Source organism: Euprymna scolopes, chromosome 11, assembly GCF_053919585.1.
Source record: "Euprymna scolopes isolate OS-2025 chromosome 11, ASM5391958v1, whole genome shotgun sequence".
Lineage (NCBI taxonomy): Eukaryota > Metazoa > Mollusca > Cephalopoda > Sepiida > Sepiolidae > Euprymna > Euprymna scolopes.
Window position 1 is genome coordinate 46502083 of NC_136492.1, and position 25890 is coordinate 46527972.

Below are 25890 nucleotides of genomic sequence, written 5' to 3' on the forward strand. Positions count from 1 at the left end.
TTTTTAGCTCAGCCAGATACACATCCACCGTTTCCCCGGGATGTAATTTTCAGGCCATGAATTCCTTCCATACAGTAATTGGATCTAATGCAAATGCTGTAAAAAGGGCATGCTTGATGCAGGCAAAATCTGTTTTTTCCTCATTAGCCAACTGCTGGTATACTGCATATGCTCCCCCAGTGAGGCGCATTGGGACCACGCATTCTATATGCTTCACCCCACTGAGCTGACATATTAATTCTGCTTTTTCCACCCATTCCTGCACTGAGTGATCAGTGCTACTGCCATCAAACTGCCGGAATAGCTTGTGTTCGTTACAACTCTACTTTCAACCGAGTCGTTGTTTGTTTTGTTCACCACACTCTTTTCTTCTACCTCTTCTTTTACACACGTCCATTCGTTTTCCTGACTCAAAATCGTCTCCCTTCCCGCTTTTCTCTCCTCGTTATTTATGGAATCAGGGTACGAGATTCTCCGAGATTCTCCGAGATTCCACGAGACTTTTTTCCACATAAACGCATACGGGCACCATCTTGATTCTTAGTTTGTCCTCTGCAGGCACAAACGCGCAGTCTCTTTAACGCTAAGCCACTTTCTCCACAGTTTATTAACAGTCAAAGGTAACGAAACTAAACATAAAATAGAGTTTGGGTTAGTCCACTATATACAAAAGAAAATATCACCCAAAGTATTAATACTATATTTGGATTTTCAAATGGGAAGTTGAGCCTGTATTATGATCCTTAAAACATTTTAAAATACTCAAAAGAAACAGAAATTTCAGGAATATTTGTTAGTTGATGATATTGAATAGCTGTTGTTAAAACTCACACAAATCAGATGCACTTGAATTTTCATAAAAGGGATTTTACACTATTTTGGATCCCCTTGGAATAAAACTAAATTAAAATAAATTTAAGCCACATTATTCAACTTTAACGTCTAGCAGCTGTGTTCTAATATACCTAATGATTGTTTAAATAGTTTAGGAGGGAATCCTATACATACAAATGTATAAACATATCCACATACCTAACTTGAAATAGTCTTCTTAACAATAAAAATGAAACGTTGCCTATTTTCCTTTTTTTTTTTTTTTCATATCTAACTTCAGTAGATTTTTAGGATTTTAATTTCAATACCAGCGGGACTTGTGGGAATTCCACAGCGACATCTTTCATATGTAATATATTGCTGTTGAGCATTTTGTGAATGTTTTGCATGATGGAGACTCTGCGATATTATTGTACCTATTTACAATGCCTCCCCACGGGACAGAGTTAGACACCAGGGTCGTTTTTTTTAACGTGGAGAAAAGGTACAAAAATAAAAATTGTCTCAGTCGTGAAGGATTTCTCCTCCGCCGAAAGAGAACAAGAAATGGAAGTGCAGCATCTGAAGAACAGATACTACACTTTGATCTTGACCAAATGTAGCCCTTTTGTGAAAACTGTAAAAGTATTTTTCTAAGTAATCTAGTTAATGTAATGTCAGAATATATCTGGTTATTCCGGTTTATCTTCAATATCCTTATAGGAATCGGTGACATATTTCCATTGTATGGACGGCTGGCGTGAACAGAAACCCCACAATATCATTATACCATTTTTAGACAGAACAGATACTACCTTGGGATCCTAGTCAGAAGATTAAGAAGGTATATTTTAGTTTTACGTACGGCCCAAAAGCGACATCATTTTATTTATTTAATTTAATTTTCACTGCATTTTCTGTGAACGGGACATCCTACTTATTAAAAGGAGGATAGAAGGTGATACCATACTACGAACATTAAATCAATGTTATCACCTTCTATCTTTCTTTTTAATAAATAAGATCAACCGATTGATAATTTATAATCGTGAAACCGTAACATTAAAGGTACTACAGTATTAATATATAGATTTAATAGAATTTAACTCAATTTTCTTTTATTGTGTGTGCTTTGAAGTTTTTTTTTTTTTTTTTTTTTTTTTAGATTATTGATATATGTTCGTATTATTAAGAGCAAGTTTTGTATTTAAATATTTTGTTGTTGAAATAGTTTTTCATAATATTTTATTAAAATTTTTTTCGTTCAAAAGCTATTTTAACTTTGCCAGCATTTTTTACCAGAGCCATACAATTTTCATAGCAGCTTTACCATGTGTGAAACTGTTACAGCAAACTAGTTATGCATGATATATGTCAAGAGTTCAGTTCTATAACAAGTATTTTCGCAAACAATATCGTTTTTTTTTTTTTTTAAATGAAGAAAAACGCCATAATACGAGATATCTCTGAGAAATTGAAAACATTGCCAGGGTCGCTGCGAAGAAGGTAGGCTCTCTCTACCGTGCTAGAAAACTACTGACACCTGAAAGTATCCTGTACCTCTATAAGGCCATCATTCGCCCAGGTATGGAGTATTGCTGTCACATTTGGGCTGGTGCATCTGCTGCTAGTCTCTTGCTCCTAGACAAGGTTCAAAAGAGAGTTGCCAATCTGATAGGCCCTGAACTGACATCTAAGCTTCAGCCTCTGACCCATCGACGAAACGTTGCATCCCTCTGCATGTTCTACAAGTATTTTAATGATTAATGCTCTGACGAACTGCAGCCACTTGTGCCCCCACGATGTAGACACCCTCGACAAATCCGACAGACAGCTAAATCCCACACCCACATAGTAGAGATCCCTAGATGTAAAAGATCTTTCTACTCCAGTAGTTTCTTCCACAGAACCGCTAGCCTCTGGAATTCCATTCCAGGTCCCTGATTTCCCAACTGTACTGACATGCAGAAGTGTAACGTGAACCGACATCTTGCTGCCCAAATCTCTACATAGTTCCCCAGTAGTTGCTGCCCCTGATAGTAGCCCCCTACACCAAAGTGGCAATATGCCTTGTTTGGGGTGAAAATGTAATTAAAAAAAAAAAAAAAAAAAATTTGAAAATGAATTTAATATTGTTTGAAATGGAAAATGTTTACTTTTATGCTTAATTTTTCTATAGTGTTAAAATGTAATTGCAAAGCTTACTTCTTTGTCTGACGTTTTACTGATGGCGATAGACAAATGACTTTAATAAGAAATATCTTTGTAGATAAAGTTGGATGAGAATTAAGTCTCCTACGTTATACATTCAAAGAACTTCTGCCCTGGATATGAAATAAAATTATATCTGATGGTGAGGTCCCAGTTTCGAAAATTTAAGGAGAGTAAAGTATCCTTTATTACCGTCACTCCTTGACCTACTTTGATCCCAAATGAAAATATCTGTCAGGACCTCATGTATGGGTTAAACATGTGAAGATATTATGAACTTGAAGCATGAACACCTTTTGCAAAATACCTGTATTTGGCATCAAATAAATAATAAAAAATGAGTTGATATACTGTAAAGTATACAAACAAAAAAAGAGCAAAATTTTTCTATGAATTTCGTGATAAAGTTATAGAAAGATGACCTATATGTAATTTATTTTTCAGCTATTCGCAGGTTAAGATTGTTTTTAAGTTAATCTTATAAAAATATATGCATTTTCTGGAATCATATATACTGTTATGAATGAATATAATCTGCCATTTTTTTCTACTGAGATCCCTGTGCAACCTACAAAACTGTTACAACTATGTATAAAATGACACTATAAAATGAAAAATCAATGGTACAGTTGAATCTTTGTATTACTAACACTCTAATAAAAATATGTTTTTACCATTTTTTCTTGTCACCGTGTACACTTCAATTTTAATTACATCGGAAAATTTACTTAAAAACTGAATTTGAAGATATCGAATATTTTAATTTTGAAATATGCATCAGTACGATATCATGCTTACACAGTTAAATCCCAAAAATATTTTTCATTAAATATTTTTTAGTATATCACTTCGGTTTTCACTTTGTTCGTCTCAATATTTTTTTAAATCTTATAGCCAAAACATAGATCCATTAACAATAATAATTATCTGAAAGCGGAGAAATCACCCATTTTGTTGGAAGTGCATTTATGATTACTCTCTGTTTTTCTATTCATGCAAGTTGTTTCAGGATATATTTTGTGACTCGAGCATGAGAATATGCATTTGGAGACGACTAAATGATAATCAACACGGAAGCAGCTCTATTTCATGTATTCCAGGAATAAGAGACCCACGTAAAGATGCATTCTCCATGGTGTAAGAAAATGAAGTCATATTTCGTTGTGGTAGAAGTCGAAGTATTGGTGTGAATGTCTTACAAAGAAGAACCAAAGATTGAAGTTCAGTCAGAGATCTTCCATGAAAATAACGGTAGAGTAGCAACGTATCTTCTTTGAGAAAGCGACTGTAGGGAAAAATATTTATAAAAGAAAACAGATATTGGGTTTATAAGTCGTGCCAAAAGGCTTTGTATTTATGTCTTGAAGATAAAACTGGAGAAGATTGGAGTTATTAATTTGTTAAATAATGCATATGCAAAAAGTAGTTGGTAGTCTTGTATCAGACTTGACTAGATTCTATTGTGTAAAATGATTCATGCTAGAAGTGAAAAACGAAAGCAAATTATCCTTTAAATGTACTTGTATCTCCATAGGTGGTAGAGTAGAACCGGAAACATGAAGTGATACGACTAATAGAAACAACAGAAGCAAAAACGATTGAAAAGGCAAGACACACCCAAGACAAAAGAACAGGAACAGATGATACATGAAACTGGCATATCCATTGCTTTTTTTTATTCTCTCTCTCTCTCTCTCTCTCTCTCTCTCTCTCTCTCTCTCTCTCTCTCTCTCTCTCTCTCTATCTGTGATTGAACAAAGAAAGTGTGTTTGCTTTCATTTATTTCCAACGTGACGAAAACAAATTGGGGAAATATCTGAAATACATTAATTATTCAAACAACAAAAAAGAAAGAACTGTTTATCTTCATATCTTTTGGTTATTGCAATTATTTTACCTAAACACTAACAATGAAATACAGCGTAGCTGATCAGGTGTGAAAAACAACAACAAAATAAAACAGTGTCTTTGGAATGAAATAAAACTTATAAACAGTCTTGAAAAATTAACAAATTACCTTCTATTATTATTTTAGGTTTTAATGGCCTCCTTGGTTGACCTAGTATAGATAGCAATGTAAAATGCTAGACTTTATTCAAGAGAGTAAAATCTGATAAAAATTTATCAACCTATAAATTGTAAAAAAGAATTTGCAGTCCAGAAACTTGACCTTTTCCAATGAAATTGTCATAAAAAATGGGGAATTGTTATAAGAGTGGAATAAGACTATTATATATTCTTTTAAGTCAAATGTTGTCACTGCTACCATGTGCTACTCTCAATCATTTTAATTTCAATATTCCTCTTAATTGGTGAATTTTTATTTAGTAAATTTTGCAATACTATACGATTATTTTCGCTTTCATGTAAGAAAATATTCCCTTATAATACTAGCGGACCAATGTTCCGGCGTTGCCTGGGAAAGTACAGTAACTCCAGAAATTCCGGAACAAAAAACATTGAAGTACTGACATATTTGCTTCTTATAGTTTATGATTTGAACGCACAAATTAACGAACAGCACATGCAAAAATGAAAAAAAAAGTTTAAAGATGAAATTTGCAACTCGCGTAACCTTATATAATTGACTAAAATACACTTTTTTCTAGTAAAGTTTTGGAATGACTAAGACTTCAAAATTTAGCAGTGGTTATAACAGCGGGAGAGCGAAAATACCTCTAACTTCGTGTGCAGATGCCCTATGAAAGAAATTGTTTGGTAGCAGCGTTTTGTTAGCGTCTGAAATCTGTATTTACAAAGATCAAAATGTAATTTAGAACGTCAAAACCGTAACAAATAAGAGTATATTTATTTTCATAAATTGAACTTATACAATGCTTCTAAATTCTATGTAGTCTATTTTTAAATTAGTTTTCTGACATTCATTTTTATTGAAATTCAAATCTAATAAAACTTCCTAAAGTGTATATTTAATTTCAAATTAAGCATTTAATCGCTATTGGTCATGGCAAATATTAAGTGTTTATAGTTGGGAAAAGATATAGCTAAATCGTAAAACACCTATGTAAAATGACTAGGATATGAAAACAAATATTAACCTGCATTTTTGTTGTAAGGAAAAGAAACAATTTATATTGTTTTTTTTTTGTGTTGGGGGAAGGGGGTAACAGAACTTATTCTAATGCAGTGTACAAAATATATTTTAAAAAAGATAAAGCACTGTTTTGTTATTGTTTGTGTGCGGGGAGAGGGGAGTTATGCTCAAAAAGGAAAAAGTAAATATGAACGAGGAATGGGAAACAAGAAAAAAAAGCTAAATGTATCGCTCAATAAATAAAAAAGAAATAAACGTGTTAACAGATAGGATTGAAATCATGACTCACTATTTAACAGCACTCTCCACTGATAAGGAAACTATAGACATTAAGAAATATTTAGTCCAAAATTAGTACAAATATGCATAGCGAAAATCACCAAAAAAAAAAGAAAGTTATCAAATAAGCCAGTGAAATCTCCCTAAATGAAGAAAGTTTAAGTTAAGCGAACATTTCGATTTAATAGGAAAATGTACAGAGAATCAGCAAGTGTGACAAAATGAAATAATCAGTGTTTTTGATGGAATTTTCTAAATAAAACCGCACAGTGTAAGTTTGTGGTATTAGTAGTCGATCTGTGTGAGTGAAAAAAAAAAATAACTCGACTTCCTTTAATGCTTGTTAGAAGAAGGTGACTGACCAGAAAAAAAAAACTGAAGATTATTAAAAGTGACCGCAAGGGATGCATATTTTACAAGAACACACGGCCCATGCATGGAGTATTGTTGCCACATCTGGGCTTATGCGTCTACTACTAGTCTCTTACTCTTAGACAAGGTCCAAAAAGGAGTCTCAGATTTAATGTGTCCCGCACTTTTGGTCATGCTTGTACTTCCTATTGCTGCAATGTTCCATCACTTTACATTTTTACAAGTACTTTAACGGAATATCCTCTGATGAACTCATAGCATGTGTGCCCTTGGACATACATACTCTCAACTAAACTGGAAAGAAGCACCTCTTCACTGTTGAGGTTCCTAGATGGTGGGAAGCCTTCTACTCTAACAGTTTTTCCCTCCTCCTTGTTGCTTGCTTTCCTGACTGTACTAACCTGCTGAAGTTTAAATGTAATGTGAACAGACATCTCACTGGTCAACTCAAAACACGATCCCAAATAGTTGCCCCTTATTCCAATGGCAATAGGCATTGAGGGGTAAAGGATTTATCTAAATAACTGTCAAAACAGATTTGCATATGTGACTAAGACAGGTGTTGTAGTTGATATAATAAATGAACAATTCACTTTACTATATATATTAGATAAATAGTTTCCATTTTTTTATAATGTGACCCAACAGGGCCACTAGGTATTCTAGTACACATATAAAGTTCCTTTGATGAACTGATGTTTTTTTATAGATTTAAAAATTTGTGCAATAACAGAATGTTCAGGAACATTTTCATTTTTTTCCAATATAGACTGTAGACATTTTGTCACCATTATACCAACAAAAATTTGGATATTTGTTTGTATTAAGTAATGAATGCCAAAGTTGGAAATCTTTAGAACTTTTTTCAACTTTTATTACATAAATAAATTCATAAAAAAATAAATTCGGAAAAAGCAGTCAATTTAGGCAAGGGTTGGGATTGCCGTAAACCATCTTCCCTAGACTTATCTTTCTCCATCCTGTTAGATGTGGAAGTGACAGTGATTGGAAGCATCCAATCAGTGGCATGCATTTCTCACTGGTGAGGAAATGACTTGAAACATTTGAAATGGGATTGTAGTAAAAGTTAGCATTAAAAATAAAGATATAAAAAATACACAGAAGACATTTTTATGGACCAATCGAAGGTGAAATTGGAAATAAATTTGCAATCTCTCGCGGATAATGGAACAAAAAGATAAGAGGTAAATAAAGAAAAGAAGTTAATGTAAATTTTGAGTTCCTGCAAAGAAAAAGAGAAGGAATTATAGAATTTTGCAAAAGGAGAGAAAGTCAGAAAGAAAATAGATTTTGGAGAAGACAGCGAAAAACCATTTTTATAATTGAAAGGAACAAGCCCAAAAGCATTTAAAATTATGTTCGCCAAGCCACTTGCATTAACACATAGGAAGCTAACATAATTTTGAACGCAACCTTAGGAAAAGTGTAATGCCTTTAAATGGCAAACGCAGTGATTCCCTGGAGATTAAATACACACTATCATTGCTAAAATAATACCATAAGAATATTCTTTGCTTATATTTTCTTGTGACTTTCCCTTATTTGATAGTTACTTTATAATTAGTGTCATCTGAACAAGACGAATTTCATCTACACTAATTTATTTAAAAGCTTTATTTAGTCATGTTCTATCATACCTTCAACTAATTTCATCAGCATCAGACAAAACCAAACTCTTTGCAGCTAATTCTACCCTATGCGACCAAGGCACCCTCTCCCCCATATTTCCTCCTGTATCAGAAAACACGCTATGCAACATACAAATATATGTGTGTGGTGTTGCCAGGCTAATCAAAAACTTCGATTCCAGTAAAGCAACTGGCTCTGACGGCATTCTAAGTATAGTGCTGAAAAAGCTTCAACCAAAACTAGCTCCCATACTTACAGTTATTTAAGCGTTGTCTTAAGAAGAATTACTTCCCAACACCTTGGAAAACATCATCAGGTGATAGGTCATCTCCCTCTCACTACAAACCAATAAGTCTCCTGTGCATCATGAGTAAGTTACTAGAATCTGTGTTAAATAGAGAAGTAGTCAACCACCTCAGAAAAAATAATCTTCTTAGCGACATGCAATATACTTTCTGTTCTGCTAGATCAATAGAAGATGTGCTAACGGTTTTGTCCCATAGGATTAGCGAATCTCTCGATGAAGTATTCCTTTCTAGGGCTATTGCTTTTGACATATCAAAGGCCTTTGATAGGATATGGTATAAAGGTCTACTTTACAAGATTTCCAGCTATGGTATAGTTGGAAATGTCTTCTCAATTATTAAATCGTTTCTCTCTGATAGGTTTATAAGAGTGGTGGTTGATGGGCAGAAATCAGAAGCTCATAGTATTAATGCTGGAGTCTCTCAGGGGTCCAACCTGGGTCCAACTCTCTTCCTGATCTTCAAAATCACATCGTTAGATCATTCGTAGACATTTTTGCTGACGACACTACCATCTATCGTAGCACATCAAAGGCCATAAACAACCAAGTTCTCTCTGATTCTCTCTCCCCTGATCTTGAGCATGTGGTACAATGAAGGAAAAAAGTGTCTGGTTACTTTTAATGCAACTAAAACCACGCTTCTATCTTTACATCATCAACGCTCTGATCCCCATCTGGCATCAATTAAAATGAATGGCTCTTATCTTGGGGAGGCTCCATGTTTTGACAAGCTTCTGGGATTGACTTTTACTCCTGATCTAAAATGGAAAACGTACACAAAATCTGTTGCCAAGGTCACTGGAAAAATGGTAGATATCTACTGGTTCTATCGATCCAGTAGATATCTAACTGCTGATGCAATTCTCTATTTATATAAGATCCAGGTATGTCCAAAAATGGAGTATCGTTGCCAGGAGCTGATAGAAATACCATATCCTGCCTTGATAGAGTTCAAAATAGACTTCATAGCCTAGTAGAGGATGCCCTTTTCTCTTCCCTGCAACCTTTTTCTCACAGAAGAGCCGTTGCAAGCCTGTCTCTGCTTTATCGTTATTTTCATGGCAAGTGCTCGTCTGAGCTCCAATCTATGATCCCCCCTCGCCAAACTTTCACGAGAAACACTCTTCTAGCTGAAAACACTATCAATAATTTCCCTCACTCTTTACCTGTGCCTAAACCTAAATGTAGATTTCATGAACACAGCTTCTTTCTTAGAACTGCACACTTGTTGAACTCCTTCATTTACCTGCTTTCCAGCTGACTACAATATGGTCATCTTCAAGTTCAAAGTAAACAAGTTCTTGAGTCGTTCCCCTTAAGTAATCCAATTTACCAAATTTACACTTCTAACAATTACTGATACTTTGATTACTGTACACTCTTTAACCCTTTTTCTTGAGTTGCCTCTGGGCCTTCATAAATGGTGATTCCTTTGTAATATATATATATATATATATATATATATATATAATTTGTTAAATTGAATAGTCGTTTTTATCTAATAATTTTACATTGGGTTCTTTCCATCTTTCGTATTGTAGTCTTTACTTCAGGTGGAAACTAGTTGATGTAATAATCATAACTCTGTTTTGTTCAAGTACTTTCAAATCCTTCTGGATTCATCTTCAGGGATTATTTAAACTGGTTGGATTTTTACTATGTATATTTATAGATGTTAAATTTTCATTGGTTATGAAATTATTTTTTTAATGTATAAATAATAATAATATATAAATATATATCTTTAAAAGATTAATATATATATATATATATATAATCATCCACATGCAGTACTATATATATATATATATATATATATATATATATATATATATATATATATTTAAAAGATTAAGGCTATTAGTAAAATTTATTTTGTTGATGTTAGGCTTTTTAATTAGTATTTCAAGTTTGTTTATTGTTACATTGTATAAGAATGTTAGTGTTATCAACTAGACGCTTTCTAGACAATCTCGTCGTAGTCATACTTCTGTATATGTTTCTGTCGGTGGCACAGTCTCCCAATGGGCATTTGAATTCCTATACAAGGTTAGTCTTACTAAGTGACTTTGTCGAAGGGAAGGAATTGTTGCTTATGATAAGGTTAGAAGTTTTAAATTTGTTATTGTAAATAGTTAATTTTACTTTTTTATTAATGTCAATACAGTGTACAGTTTTATTTTTTACATAATTATGATACATTTGATTTTTGTAAAACAGTTTTATATATTTCAAGGCTGTTGGTTTTAAATCTATATTATTCTGATTAACGGTTTTAAATTTCGTGATTTGTTGATCGATAAAATGGTTTGGAAATTCATTGTTAACTAGGGTTTGTTTAATGTTATTGATTTCTTGTGGGAAAATAGTTGGGGAAGAGGAGATTAAGTAGGTCCATGTTAATAAATTGCTAATTATAGCAGTTTTATATCGAAAGGGGCATTCACTAAGATAAGAGGACAGAAGGTTTTTTATTGGTCGGTTTTTATATGTAGAGGTGGAAAATTCATAATTATTAACATCGATAAGGACATCTAGAAAAGGAATTATGTTGTTAATGCTTCATTCATGTGTGAATTTTAATAGGACATTATTTTGGAAAGTTGTTTGTAATGCGTTAATTTCTTTATTATTAATAAGTATTAAGATATCATCGACATATCGTAAATAGATTGAAGGTTTTTTATGCTGTTGAATATTTTATTTTCTAGGTTACACATAAAAATTGCTGAAACAAGAGCCCATGCAACGCCATCTTTTTGTAAAAAGATATTGCCATAGTGATCAAAGAACAAGACTTCAGTTGTACAGGCCAACAAAGTTTGCATAATGTATTAGTGTTAATTTTAAGGGGGCATTGATTGGGATTATTATATATATATGATAATGTATATAGTTTCTAGGGCTGGAACATTAGCGAAAAGATTCTCGACATCTATAAATAAAGCAATAATACCATTTTCACGTTTCACGTTCCGTAGACCATTATTAATTATTTTAAACAGATGGTAGATAGGGGTATTTATTTGGGAAATAATTGGGCGGAGTGGACAGTTAGGCTTATGGCTTTTTATGGTTCCATATATATATATATATATATATATATATATATATATATATATATATCCAGATTTATGATCCCAATGATTTTGAGCAGTTTTAGATTATGGCAGTTGGCGTTATTGGCAGTAATTAATTATGAATTTTAGTTTCAAGAAGAGGTATGGGGTTATGATTTATTTTTTTAAATTTACGTTTATCATTTAAAATCTCGTCTATCTTTGAGTAGCATTCAGATTTGTTGAGAATAACATACATATTGATTTTGTCAGCTTTTTTATAATAATGTCAGGGTGGTTTCGCAACTGACGTGCAGCTTGGTTTTAATGTTGCTTTAGTAGGGAGGTACTTAGTTTGAGATCATATCTATTTTTCATGGTTTCAGCTTTTAATATATCGCAGAGTTCAGGTTTAGTTTTGATTTCATTTTCTTCGAGTTTTAAAATATTTTAGTACAGGATTTCAATTTCGTTTTTGTTTTTTGTATATGTTTTTGTATCCATGTGGTAAGTGATAATTAGGTCTTAGATTAAGAAAATCTTTTTGTGATTGGGTTAAGTGAACATCAGATGAATGTAAAAAATTTTCCTTGTTATATATATTGTGTAAACAAATTGAGCTTAGGTATTTGGACAATGTCAAAATAGTGTTAATTCACTGCCCACATAGTAGCAGCCAAATAGCGCAACGGTTAGAAGCTCTGGCTGTCATATATATATATATATATATATATATATATATATATATATATAAGTGAAAATGTGTGTGTGTGAATTTTTTGTATATGTCCGGCAAAGGCTTTTTGGGGGTGGGGCGTGCTCGGTGGTGGTCACTCATTAAAACTTTTTATATACCGTCTAGATTATAATATCTATGATTTACAAAACGAAGTCGTGTGTATTTTTAATTTGAGCGACTTTTACATGCCATTTTCACGCTATTTTTTACTCTCCATGTGTTTCTTTGGCTTTTCAGTATAAAAGCAAAACTGAACCCGTAGCAAAACACTCGGCCAGGGACGTCCAGAAAAGCAATAAGGTTTGATCAATATGGGGGAAACCCCTTATATCAGACAATTGCTATTCATTTGGACACTCCCCTATTTATGGGGAGCATGTTTTTCCCAACATTTCATGGGAAATGCAGACACTGGCTGGTAGCCAAAGTTAAGTTTCTTCTATGGCGTGATGTTTGATCTCATTAAATTCACGCACCTAGCATTTAACTTTATAATCCTTAAATTAAAACGGTTTTCACTTCCTCTCCCCTCGTGGCTGAGCAGGTAAGATGTCAGGCTTTTTCCCTTTCTTTTTCACCTTACCATCAAGGCTTCAGGTTCGAGCCTACTTTCATACCAAAACCTTTTTTTTCTTTTACATCTCCAAAACACCCGGGCAACGCCGGGTACCCTCGCTATATATATATATATATATATATATATATATATATATATATATATATATATATAGTAATTGCCTTACTGTAAAAGTAGCCAATATTGAATCAGTTTGCTTTAAAATCTATATAGCATAATTAAAAGCTATAATTTATTTTTGCAGTATCTATCAACTTGTATAGACTTAGATACACTATGATCTAATTGCTATGAACAGTTAAAATAGCTTATCCATTCTCTTTCCACAATATTAATAAAGATTTTAGTATTTTTTTATGGCAGTAAATAGTATATACTAGCAAGGATACCTGGCGTTTTTCGGGTAAGGGTATCATCACATAAAACATATTAAGGACAGTTTACTTTATCAGTAACCTTGATATTGTCAGCTTAATATCATACTCACCGAGGTATTCAGATATGTTAATTCTTTGAACATTACACATATAAACATATTTAATTGTGTAACATGTTAAAAAAATAGCTGCTTTAAGGGGTAGCTAGAGATGTACAACACTTTCTAATAATTATGAATTATAATTCCGCCTTTTCTTTAATGTATGTATGTTGGTCCTATTACTTCAAGAATTATAAAGATTTTCAACCTTACATTCTTGTAAAGATGTCACAATAAAAACAACAGTTTCTCGTCAGCTACTTAGCCGTTTTATGGATGAAAATTTTATATTATATATTTTATATTTATATATCATATTTTTTATGGATGGAAATTTTATAGTATATATTTTATATTTATATATCATTTTTTATGGATGGAAATTTTATAGTATATATTTTATATTTATACATCATATTTTTATATCGATGGAAATTTTATATTTTATATTTTATATTTATATATCATATGTTTTTATGGATGGAAATTTTTTATTATATATTTTATATTAATATATCATATTTTTCATGGATGGAAATTTTATATTATATATTTTATATTTATATATCATATTTTTTATGGATGGAAATTTTATATTATATATTTTATATTTATATATCATATTTTTTTATGAATGGAAATTTTATATTATATATTTTATATTTATATATCATATTTTTTTATGGATGGAAATTTTTTATTATATATTTTATATTTATATATCATATTTTTTATGGATGGAAATTTTATATTATATATATTTATATTTATATATCATATTTTTTATGGATGAAAATTTTATATTATATATTTTATATTTATATATCATATTTTTTATGGATGGAAATTTTATCAGTCACTCTTGTTTACCCTTTATTTCCATATTGAACACTTGAATGGCTTACTTTTGCACTTGGCATCAACTGGATTGGACGCTGGTGGTAGGGTTTCGTTTCCGGCATGGATTGTTTTGTAATGATTTTTACCCTACCCTTCCTTTGTATTATAAGGATTAGTTCCTTACATCAAGTGGATTCATGCCTAGTCTGAAGCAACTTCTATAAAAAGATAATGATAATAAAATAAACTGTTGTAAAACGATGTAACATTATGAGTAATCTGCCTTGTTCGAGATGTGATCTGTAATAAACTAAAAGAAAAACGTTAGTATTAATTTATAGCGACTGGTAATAAAGTTGGTTATGTTTCATCTTCATACCTAATATTATCTGTAATAAAAAGGAAAATTCAACAGACTTATTTTCCATTAACATTAAAGAAAGAAGCAGCTGAACCAGCACTAACATTATTATTTTCATGTTTTATTGTTGTGTCTTCTACTGACATTTTGAGAATGACTTCAACTTCTGTTTGTTGCCGCTTTGCTTGTGCTACTTCTAAGTACAGGCTATCGTCACCTAATTTCCTCCTTATCATAAGGGTGTCACCAGTTAAAAAGTAGAATGGAAAATCTGATAAAATAAATAAATATAATGTAAATTTGAATTAAGTCTGAGACTTGGTAAGATTAGGAAAATTAAACAAATAGCGTCTTTGTCTACTAACAGTTTAACTGTAACAGAGTATAGCGGCTGTATGCAAATGTCGAACTATGCAAAATGATGTCACCTTAAGGAAAAAGAAAAAAGATTATAAAAAGAACGTGTGCACATAGCGACGATCACGTTCGAGATGACAGGTCATAAAAGAAGGGGCACAATAATGCTTTATTCCGGAAAGTATCCGGAAATAAATGTCGTTGATACAAAGTCAAGTTATTACTTGTCTTATGTTCCTTGCAACGTACTCTGCCACAACATGTTGGGTCACAGGTGTCTACATGTTAACGCGTGTGGAGATGTGTGTAACGTGACATAACGAAAATGGGGTATCGTCTTCATCCGGGTTTTGTATTTAGGGTGTTGTGTGTATACCAGACTGAAGTGAGCACACCAAACAACGTCTTGCGTCTTCTCCCCGTGTATGGGGGTGGAGGGATCCAATCATAAAATCCGCTGAAGTAGGGTATTTTAATGTATAAAACAAATGTAACTAAAACCGAAAGCAAAATGTGTCAAATACAGTAAAAATAAGTACAGATAAAGTACAATGTTTGCATAGAAAAAAATTCTAAATATAATAAAATGAAAAAAGGTTATAAACTGTTAAATAATGTAAAATAATAAAACATCTCTAAATATAATTAAATGAAAAAAGGTTATAAACTGTTAAATAATGTAAAATAAATAATTTCTAAATATAATAAAATGAAAAATGGTTATAAACTGTTAAATAATGTAAAATAATAAAAAATCTCTAAATATAATTAAATGAAAAAAGGTTATAAACTGTTAAATAATATAAAATAAATAATTTCTAAATATAATTAAATGAAAAAAGGTTATAAACTGTTAAATAATGTAAAATAAAAAATCTCTAAATATAATTAAATGAAAAAAGGTTATAAACTGTTAAATAATATAAAATAAATAATTTCTAAATATAATTAAATGACAAATGGTTATAAACTGTTAAATAATGTAAAATAAAAAAAACTTCTAAATATAATTAAATGAAAAAAGATTATAAATTCTTAAATAATGTAAAATAAAAGATTTCTAAATATAATTAAATGAAAAAAGATTATAAACTGTTACATAATGTAAAATAAATAATTTCTAAATATAATTAAATGAAAAAAGGTTATAAACTGTTAAATAATGTAAAATAAAAAATTTCTAAACATAATTAAATGAAAAAGGTTATAAACTGTTAAATAATGTGAAATAAAAAATTTCTAAGTATAATTAAATGAAAAAGATAATAAACTGTTAAATAATGTAAAATAAAAAATTTCTAAATATAATTAAATGAAAAAGAGTTATAAACTGTTAAATAATGTAAAATACCCCTCCCAAAAAAGTCTGCACTTTCTAAATACTGTTGTATTTGTTTCTAACTTAAAACATAAACAAATCTCTCGATTCTCAAGGTCAAAATCAAATAGAACCCACTGCCATTTCTAATGCAATGTCTGCAGCACCTAGAAATTATCATTACTAAAATATTGAATAAAATAGTTATTGAATCAAAATGGATATTATCTTCTTTGCCTTATTTTATGTTAATGAAATTCACGATGAGAATTTTTAATGCTAATCATCAAACTTTGGAATTCTGGATTGATTGATAATGATGACATGCTAAAATTTTTCCTGATCCTCTTCAGGCTATGTTTTAATTTCTTGCAATGTCAAATGGCAATGCTCTTGAACTTGTATTTTAAACTGAATTCGGGAATTTTATTATTTTTTATTTACTTTCACCCTTCTTAGATTTTTCTCTTTAAAAACTATATTTATAGCTCTTTTTACTCGTTAAGAATATTCCAAACTCTAATGTATTTCATTTCCAACTTTTGTGCTGCATATTTAAATCGGACAGCTTTCCTCCATCGTGAGCATAATTACGTTTTTCCTGTTCTCATTATTCGTTGATTGATATCCGGAAGTATGCTGCATATTTCAGATCGTTGCAATTATCTGAGAAATCTATGGATAAGATGAGAAAATCATTTCTTCTTAAGCTGTTTGCAGTTATCCATTTAGTTTCATCTGACTTAACCAAATACCTTAAAATTATGGTAATAAAAATGTTGAGTAGAATAATGTATGAAAAGCATTTTAATGCAAAATCCTTAATATAGAAATATAAAGAAACAAAACCTTTTTACGTTTGGAAATTTTTTGTATTTTCTTAAGCAAGAAATATCGATTCATAAAGATCTATTTTGGTGTGTGATTTTTACTTTTATTTCCAAGGAGTCACTATTCATCTGAAAGAATTTGAAGAAAAGAATTTCCAATAGAAAATCAGGGATAAACTTTTTTTTTTATTAGTGTTTACTTTAGTATTCATATGAATAAAAAAAAATTGTTATCATTTCTCAATGAAATGTGTTTAAATAAAACATTACTGTATATTTATTTATTCATGTATTGTGATTTTAGAGTTAAATGAAAGTTTACTTAGTGATTTGAAATTGACAAGCGGTGTTTATCAAAAACGAAAAAAAAACAATCCCTAAAATTTTATATTGCACAGATTTTAGCTGCACTTTTAATTACACTAGTTTGTAAACATTTCATTAAGAGAGGTAACCAAATTTCTTTTACCACTAACCCTAACTCCGAGTAGCAAAGTCATAAAACAACATGTAACCGCCTAAAAAGTAGATCTCAAACAAAAACGTTGATTTAATTATTTATAATTAAAAAACTCCACTTATAAAAATCAGTTTGAGTTCCCTATGTGTTAATAATACAAAATGGTGGAAAAAGTCATTAATTGCTCCTTCCCCCTAAACATCCGACCTAAAATGTCATATTAAAGAGAAAAAGTTCACTTGGTGATGGCATCCGTTACTGAAATCAGAAATTGATAAGCGACGTTTATCAAACAAAATAAAAGTCAACAATTATATTTTAGGTCGGATGTTTAATAGCGTTACTAATGTTATTTTTTTTATATAATTCGCATACAATCATCGGTGTCCCAACTATGTATACATACATATATATATATTAGATGATGTATCCGGCGTTGCGCGGTATTAAATGTAATGTCAAATTCCTTTAAAATAAAAGGAAGTAAAATATATGGAAAAAACAACTGAGACATGTGCAATCGAGTATTATGTTATTTCGCAACAATTCATTTCTTGTAAGTAAAAAAATTCTCGAACTGAGATCGAAATCAAAACCTAAAGACAGTGAGTCATGTACGATAACCATTTAACCAACGTGACACGATCTTTAATAAGTGTTTTCAAACATCGTGAAACAGTTGACAAACATAAAATTCCGTTGATCCACAAGTACTAATTTTTCAGTTTTGGCACCTTAGTAGCCCTTTTTTTCTGGATGAAAACCGATTAAAATTTTTTTCATATCTGAATACACAATATACTAAATTTTAAATCTGTAGATAAAAAAATCCATTGAGTATATAGGTTGAGGAGTGTCCTCACACACATTCTCACTTATATATATAACCTTATACATGAATGTATCAATGGAAATCATAAAATATATACAATATATTCATCTTAAAATAAGTTTGAATCATGTATGAGTGCAAGCAAAAAAAAAAAAATACCTTTCCTATTTACAGTATATTTTTTACTCAAAAAAATATTAGAAAATGAATAGAAAATAAAGAAATTGTAAATTCGTTGTCATGCTCAAAATATTTTACTATTCATCATAAAAATAAACCCAAAACATTTTTCTATTTTCTCAATTCAACGATATGAAAAATAATACCATACAAATATAAGAAATGGTATCATATATAGTAGAAATGGTAATTAAAACTGAAGAAAGTGCTCAATACTGTTGTAGAGCAAATATGCATTTTATTTTTATTACCGTATCTTTCTGTTAAGTTACATTATTGTTTCAGCTAACCGGCCGTTTTTTAGCCGTCTGTAGCTTCCTCAGACTTTTACAGAAATGTTCGTTGTTATGGGGTGAAAGAGTGAACAGGGGAGGGGTGCGAGAAGAGCGGGGGGGGGAGAGAGAGGAAGGAAACAAGGGAGAAAGGTGGGAGGGGGTGCTTGGTATGTCGGTAATGTTGTAGTTTTGGGATTTAAGGAACTTGTTGGGGAAGGTCTGGGTAGTTAATTTCTGGTGTGGCTGAGGGCATAGGGGTACATGGAGGGGGAAGGGAACATGTGGGGGTAGGAGGAGGGGGTACTTTAAAATTTGAGTCTTAATGTTTAAGTTTTTGGCGTCTCGTTGGTGAGACGATTTCTTGATAAGTATGTCTTGACCTGTTGGGTGTTCCCTTAGATTCTGAGGCAGGAGGGGGCTATGATTCAGTTTATTTAGTTTTTATTTGTTGTTAATTGTTTGGAGAGGGTTAGCTAGCGGCCACGCACATGCGCACGTACACACACATATACTTAAAGAAATGTTCACATGTACACATACATCTCTGTCCTGGCATGCAAATATATGCACATGTGTGTATGCATGCATAGACATCCGCGTCACTCCCGCTTACGTCAAATTTTCCTTAAGGTGCTAAAATTGGGTATGTGTGCACAAGCAGGGATGCGCTCATACACAGATACATACACACATCGACGCACCTACACCCAAGGAGGCGTATACATGGGCCCATGTGTGCATATTGATTCAGGCATACCTGCATCCCCACGCATACATGCAAGCGCATGTGCACACACAGATACCAATATTCGTGAACACATACATCGACATATATACACAGCTGCACGCTCTCACATACGTATGTGGACAGCAGGCAGCGGGCACATCTACTCTCACATCCACACACACACACATACATAGGTACGAGTACATATACATCGGTACCCCATGTACATACGGACGCACACGTGGACGTAACGTGCGTGTACACGCACACATACACACCCAGTTATACAGACAGTTATTGGTATAGACATATCATAGATATATATATCTATAAAAGTGAACGTGTCTGTGTGTGTTTTTTCGATATTTTCGAAAGTCATCCTCTCCTTTCGATTGTCTAGTCTTAATTTAAACCTACGTCACTTCCCTGTTAAGGGGTCAAAGTTCAACGATTTGACCTTTGAGAACTCTACCAAACTCCTCCTACAATTTTGGGTATAAGCAATTGAAATTTTAGATATAGATTCCTTGGACATGGATCTAACTTAATAACTCGATTAGAGCCCAAAAACAATAAATTTTAAGGGGTCATAATAGGGGTTAAAGTTAAAAAAATTGACCTTTTTTTTCTTTTGCTCAGCATACACCTCCAAACACCCGAGCAACGCTGGGCACCCATGCTAGTATATCTATATAGGTGAACCTGTCTGTGTGTCTGTCTCTTTAATCGAGTTATTAAGTTATATCCATGTCCAAGGAACCTATATCTAAAATTTCAAGTGTTTAGACCTAAAATTGTCGGAGGAGTTTGGTAGAGTTCTCAAAGGTCAAATCGTTTAACATTGACATAACAGTCAAATTTCTGGCCGAAAACCGATCACAAAGATTTTCCCACATCTCAGTACCCTGTATATAAAATTTCGAGTCTGTAGACTTAAAATTGACAGAGTTATTGCATAGGGAAATGTCCACAGACATACACACAGACACGTTCACTTTTATATATATATATATATATATATATATATATATATATATATATACTAGCATTTCAACTCAGCGTTGTGCGGGTGTTTGGAGGTGTATGTTGAACAAAAAGAATTTTTTTAAAGCAGTCAATTTTTTTTAACTTTGATCCCTATTATGACCCCTTAACATTTATTGTTTTGGACTCAAATCAAGTTATTAAGTTAGAACCATGTTCAAGGAATCTATATCTAAAATTTCAAGTGTTTATACCAAAAATTGTCGGAGGAGTTTGGTAGTGTTTTCAAAGGTCAAATCGTTGAACATTGACCCCTTAACAGCCAAATTTCTGGCTGAAAATGGATCACAAAGGTTTTCACAAATTTCAATACCCTGTATATCAAATTTCGAGTCTGTAGACTAAAAATTGACAGAGTTATTGAGTAGGGAAATGTACACAGACAGACAAACAGACACGCACACCCACACGTTCACTTTTATAGATTCTAGCATTTCAGCCCGGCGTTGCCTGGATGTTTGGAAGTCTGTGTTGAGCAAAAAAAAAAAAAAGTGGTAGTAGGAAGGCAGGCTCAAACCTGTACCGCAAAGGAGGAAAAGTATGGGGAAAAAAACGTGACGTCTTTGCAGTTACGACCACCACCAAACCGGAAGTAACGTAGGTTTAAATTAAGGCTAGACAATCGAAAAGAGGCGATGACTTTCGAAAATATCAATGAAAAAAGCGACCCCTCCCTGTAGAAAAGTGCCCAGTTGAGGGTGAAGAAATTAGTCTTTTTAGCCAATTTTTCGGTATTTGTGGTCTGAAAGGTCGAGCCTCACAACGATACTAATCTTGTGAAATTCCGTCGCCTCTGTGGAAAATTTAGGCAACCATGCAAACATACATACATTTATATATTGGTAACTAAAAAATTTCGACCCAAACCGATTAAAAAGCTTGCCTTATCTCTGAATACCCTTTATGTCAAAGTTCAAAGATTTAGACCAGAAATTTTCTGAGTAATCTTGTAGAGACCACAGAGGTCAATTTTCTTTTAACTTTGACCCCTATTATGACCCCTAAACATTTATTGTTTTGGGCTCAAATCAAGTTATTAAGTTAGATCCTTGTCCAAGGAACCTATATCTAAAATTTAAATTGTTTATATCCAAAATTGTATGGTAGATTTCTCAAAGGTACAAATCGTTAAACTTTGACCACTTAACAGTCAAATTTCTGGCCGAAAATCGATCACAAAGATTTCCCAAATCTCTGTACCCTGTATATAAAATTTCGAGTCTGTAGACTTAAAATTGATAGAGTTATTCTAGGGAAATGTACTCAGACACACAGACACTGATACGTTCACTTATATATATATATATATATATATATATATATATATATATATGAGAGAGAGAGTGATGTTTGCATGGAAGAGGATAGAACGCGGAGGTGGTGAGGTGTGTGTGTGAGGAAATATTGACTGAAAGCTTTTCACATCTTCAGCCATAAAATAACTAAATTATCTTTGGCAAATCAAAAAGTTCAATTATAGGTTTGGATTAAACTTACGGTTTAATTTTTCCTTTTTTTATCTATTTCTTACTTTCCCAATAACACAATTAATCATGGCGCGTTGAGTTGTGTAAAGTGAGACAGTTTTGTTTTTATTGCATGTGAAATCACTAGTTGCAGGTTTAATTCTCTTTGATTGGATTTTGGGGATTTATTTTTGTAACATTTGTTTGCACAAACAAGAAATATGATTTACATGCTGAAATAAGCTTTTATTGACTTGTCAGATTTTAGAAGAAAAAAATTGAGCAAAGGAGTAGGTTAATCACCAATTTCAGAAAATCTGAAGCATATATGGATATGTACATAATATGTGTGTGACTAGCCCAGCAAAATTCGAGGCCAGAGATCAAACCAATAACCATGCAGTTAGTAGATCTAACCACCAGCCTATAGGCGTTTGATAAATGATATCTACATTGTTTTATATAGACATTGACAGTGCTTTATTTTGTTTATTTACAAAAGAGCTCTCAGTAATATAATTAATGACGACGGTGTGGGCTAAGACATATACCAAATATTTCAACTATTTCATGACTAGGCACGCACCTGATTTAATCATCTAAGCTTCAGCCTCTGTCCCATCGACGAAATGTTGCATCCCTCTGCCTTTTCTACAAGTATTTTAGTGGTGAATGCTCTGACGAACTGCAATCACTTGTGCCCCCACTACGTGAGCACCCTCGACAAACCCGACAGGCTGCTAAATCCCACCCCCACACTGTAGAGATCCCTAGATGTAAAAGATCTTTTTACTCCAATAGTTTCTTCCCCAGAACCGCTAGACTCTGGAATTCCATTCCAGGTCCCTGCTTCCCCAACAGTACTGACGTGCAGAAGTTCAAGTGTAACGTGAACCGACATCTTGCTGCCCAAATCCCTACATAGTACCCCATTAATTGTTGCCCCGGATAGTAGCCCCCTACACCAAAGTGGCAATTTGCCTTGTTTGGGGTGAAAAATGTAATAAAAAAAAAAAAAAAAAATTCCCGAAAATATTTTTGTACAATTGATGAAATTCGACACTATGTCGGTTGAATTCAGCTTTAATGATATTATGAACAAAGAGATAGATGGTGTAGCCACGGGTTCTCCATTAGGACCAGCTTTGGCTAATATCTTTGTAGGTTATCACCAAGATGATCTATTATCTGGTTTCCATAAACCAGATCTTTACTTTCGTTATGTTGATGACACCTTTTGCCTATTTGACAACAAGACAAAAGTGAATGCTTTTTTGTGTCCCTTAATAACGTTCGTCAAGCCCTCAGGTTTACGGTAAACAAAGAAACCAATTCTACTCTTCCGTTTATAGATGTTCTTTTTTTTTTTTTCAAGGCTCCTTCGTTTTTTTACTTCTGTCTCTCATAAACCAACATTTACCAGCTTCTATACATGGTGTGACTTTTTTTTTATGTCTTCATAGCTCAGGCATAACCATCAAAGGAAAAAGTAAATTGTAAGTTAAACATTTTGGTTTCGATTCTCGGTGGTGGGATACAAGTCATTTATTTATTTATATATATTGGGTCCAATATAGTAATAAAGGGTGACCCCCCATAAAACGGGTCCTGTGTACACTTTATGTGATATCTCCATTATTTATTCACTGATTGCCCTTATTTTACAGGATATGACAGAATCAACGACCGTGAGTACACCAAGACCCCAGTGGGAGCTAGGACAAAGAATACACTGTGTTAAATTTTACTACAAGACAGGCTCGTTTAAGAAAACCCAGGACAGTTTTATGCATCAGTTCGAATGTGAAAAGGCTCCATCCAAAAGAATTCAGAACTGGGTGGATAACTTTGAAAAGTATGGGACTGTGGAGAACCTCAACTTTGCCAGAGAGAACTGTCCAAGCCACTTGGGACGTCCCAAGAAGCGAACAGCCAAGCTGGTTGAAACAGTGAGAGAGTCTCTCCAGCAGAGTCCGAAACGCTCTATGCGTAAGCGAAGTCAGTCTCTCAGTATGTCCCGTGAGACTTGCAGGAGAGTGCTGGTGAACGATATCAGGGCTTACCCATACAGAATACAGACGCTGCAGACCCTTACAGCCTCAGACAAGAAGCAGAGAAGGGCTATGGCAGTCAAGATGCTCGAGAAGATCGAAGAGACACCAAGTTTCCTTAACCTCCTTTGGACCTCAGATGGAGCCCACTTCCATCTTGATGGAAAGGCGAACTCCATGACAAATGTTTTCTGGGGGTCCTTCAAACCCAATGATGTAGCCACCAAGTCCCTGAACTTTCCTAAGTGCATGGTGTGGGCTGCAATCTCAGCCAGAGGCATCATCGGACGAATCTTCATCGAAGAATCTGGCGCAGCAGTGACAGTCACCAAGGAGCGGTATGTGGAGGTCCTCAAAACCTTCAGGAGTGAACTCTAGACCATCTACCCGTCGCTCATGAGTAAGTTCTAGTTCCAGCAGGACGGAGCAAGTTCTCACACCTCAAACCTATCCTGAGATTGGCTGACAGAGAACTTCGGAGGTCGAGTGATCACTCTCAAGACTGATTTTGAGTGGGCACCCCATAGCCTGGACCTAACCCCCCATATTTTTTTCTTTGGGGCTATCTTAAGGACAGAGTCTATGCAGGGAAACCCAGAACCATCACGGAACTCAAGGAAGCCATCAGGGAGGAGATGAGAGCCATTACCAATTCGGTGTGTAAGAATATCATGGACAACTTCGTGCTGCGCCTCAAGAAATGCACAAAGCTAAATGGAGGCCATCTAGAACATATGTTGTAGAACGGAGAAAAAAAGGCCAAAGACCTTAGTGTTTTGATGTGATGTTTTGAATATAATAAACTAGTCATGACCAAAGTTTCATTTCATTCGGACAAAATACTAAGGAACGGGGCCTAATTAGAGCTGGGGCCCGTTTCTTTTGGGCCACCCTGTAACTACGAAATCAGCATTAATCAAAATATCATATTTAAGTGAATTTTTCGACCGGGCAATGCCGGGCGGCTTGCTAAGACTGAAGAAAACCGAATGATCGGTCGAAAGACTTTTTGTATTCCTATTCGTCAGCATATAGGAAATAAATACAGAAAAAATATAAACATCTATATATTTTTCGTATTGATTTTTATTCATCCACACATACATACATATAATACAAATATATGTACAGCAAATCTATGAATCTCATTACAAGAGATAACCCTACATTGTTGTACTCTAAACAATCCTCTGGCTATGATGATTTATAATTGGTACTCGGTCTATCGGACTGAGAAAATGAATAGACAATCGTTGTTTTTTATATACGTATAGATAAAAAGTAAAAAAATAAAAAATTGAAAAAACGCTTATGTGAGTGTTCACTGTAGTTAAAGAAAGATAAATAAAACGGAATGAGAAAGTCGTAGTGAAAAAGATCTGTAATTGTACCTGATGTGCAGTTATGGTGCATATATATATATATATATATATATATATATATATATATATATATATATACTAGCATTTCAGCCCGGCGTTGCCCGGGTGTTTGGAGGTGTATGCTGAGCAAAAAAAAAAAAGACGAGTAATTTTTTTTTTAATTTGACCCCTATTATGACCCCTTAAAATTTATAGTTTCGGGCTCAAATAACTTTATTAAGTTAGAT

General features: G+C 33.0%; 1 protein-coding gene across 2 annotated transcripts in view; it reads left to right on the plus strand.

Moving 5' to 3' along the window:
• LOC145287850 (coiled-coil domain-containing protein 39-like) overlaps positions 1 to 25890 on the plus strand; it is a 2493216-nt gene that overhangs the window by 1694103 nt on the left and 773223 nt on the right. Inside the window, exon 19 of one of the 2 annotated variants that reach the window (XM_080135725.1) lies at positions 23898 to 24722. The exons of the other annotated variant lie outside the window; for it this stretch is intronic. Within the exon in view, the coding sequence (XP_079991851.1) occupies positions 23898 to 24659 (762 nt within the window). The 3' untranslated portion in view covers positions 24660 to 24722. Of the gene's footprint in view, positions 1 to 23897; positions 24723 to 25890 lie in introns of those variants that run through there. 2 annotated transcript variants of the gene reach the window in all.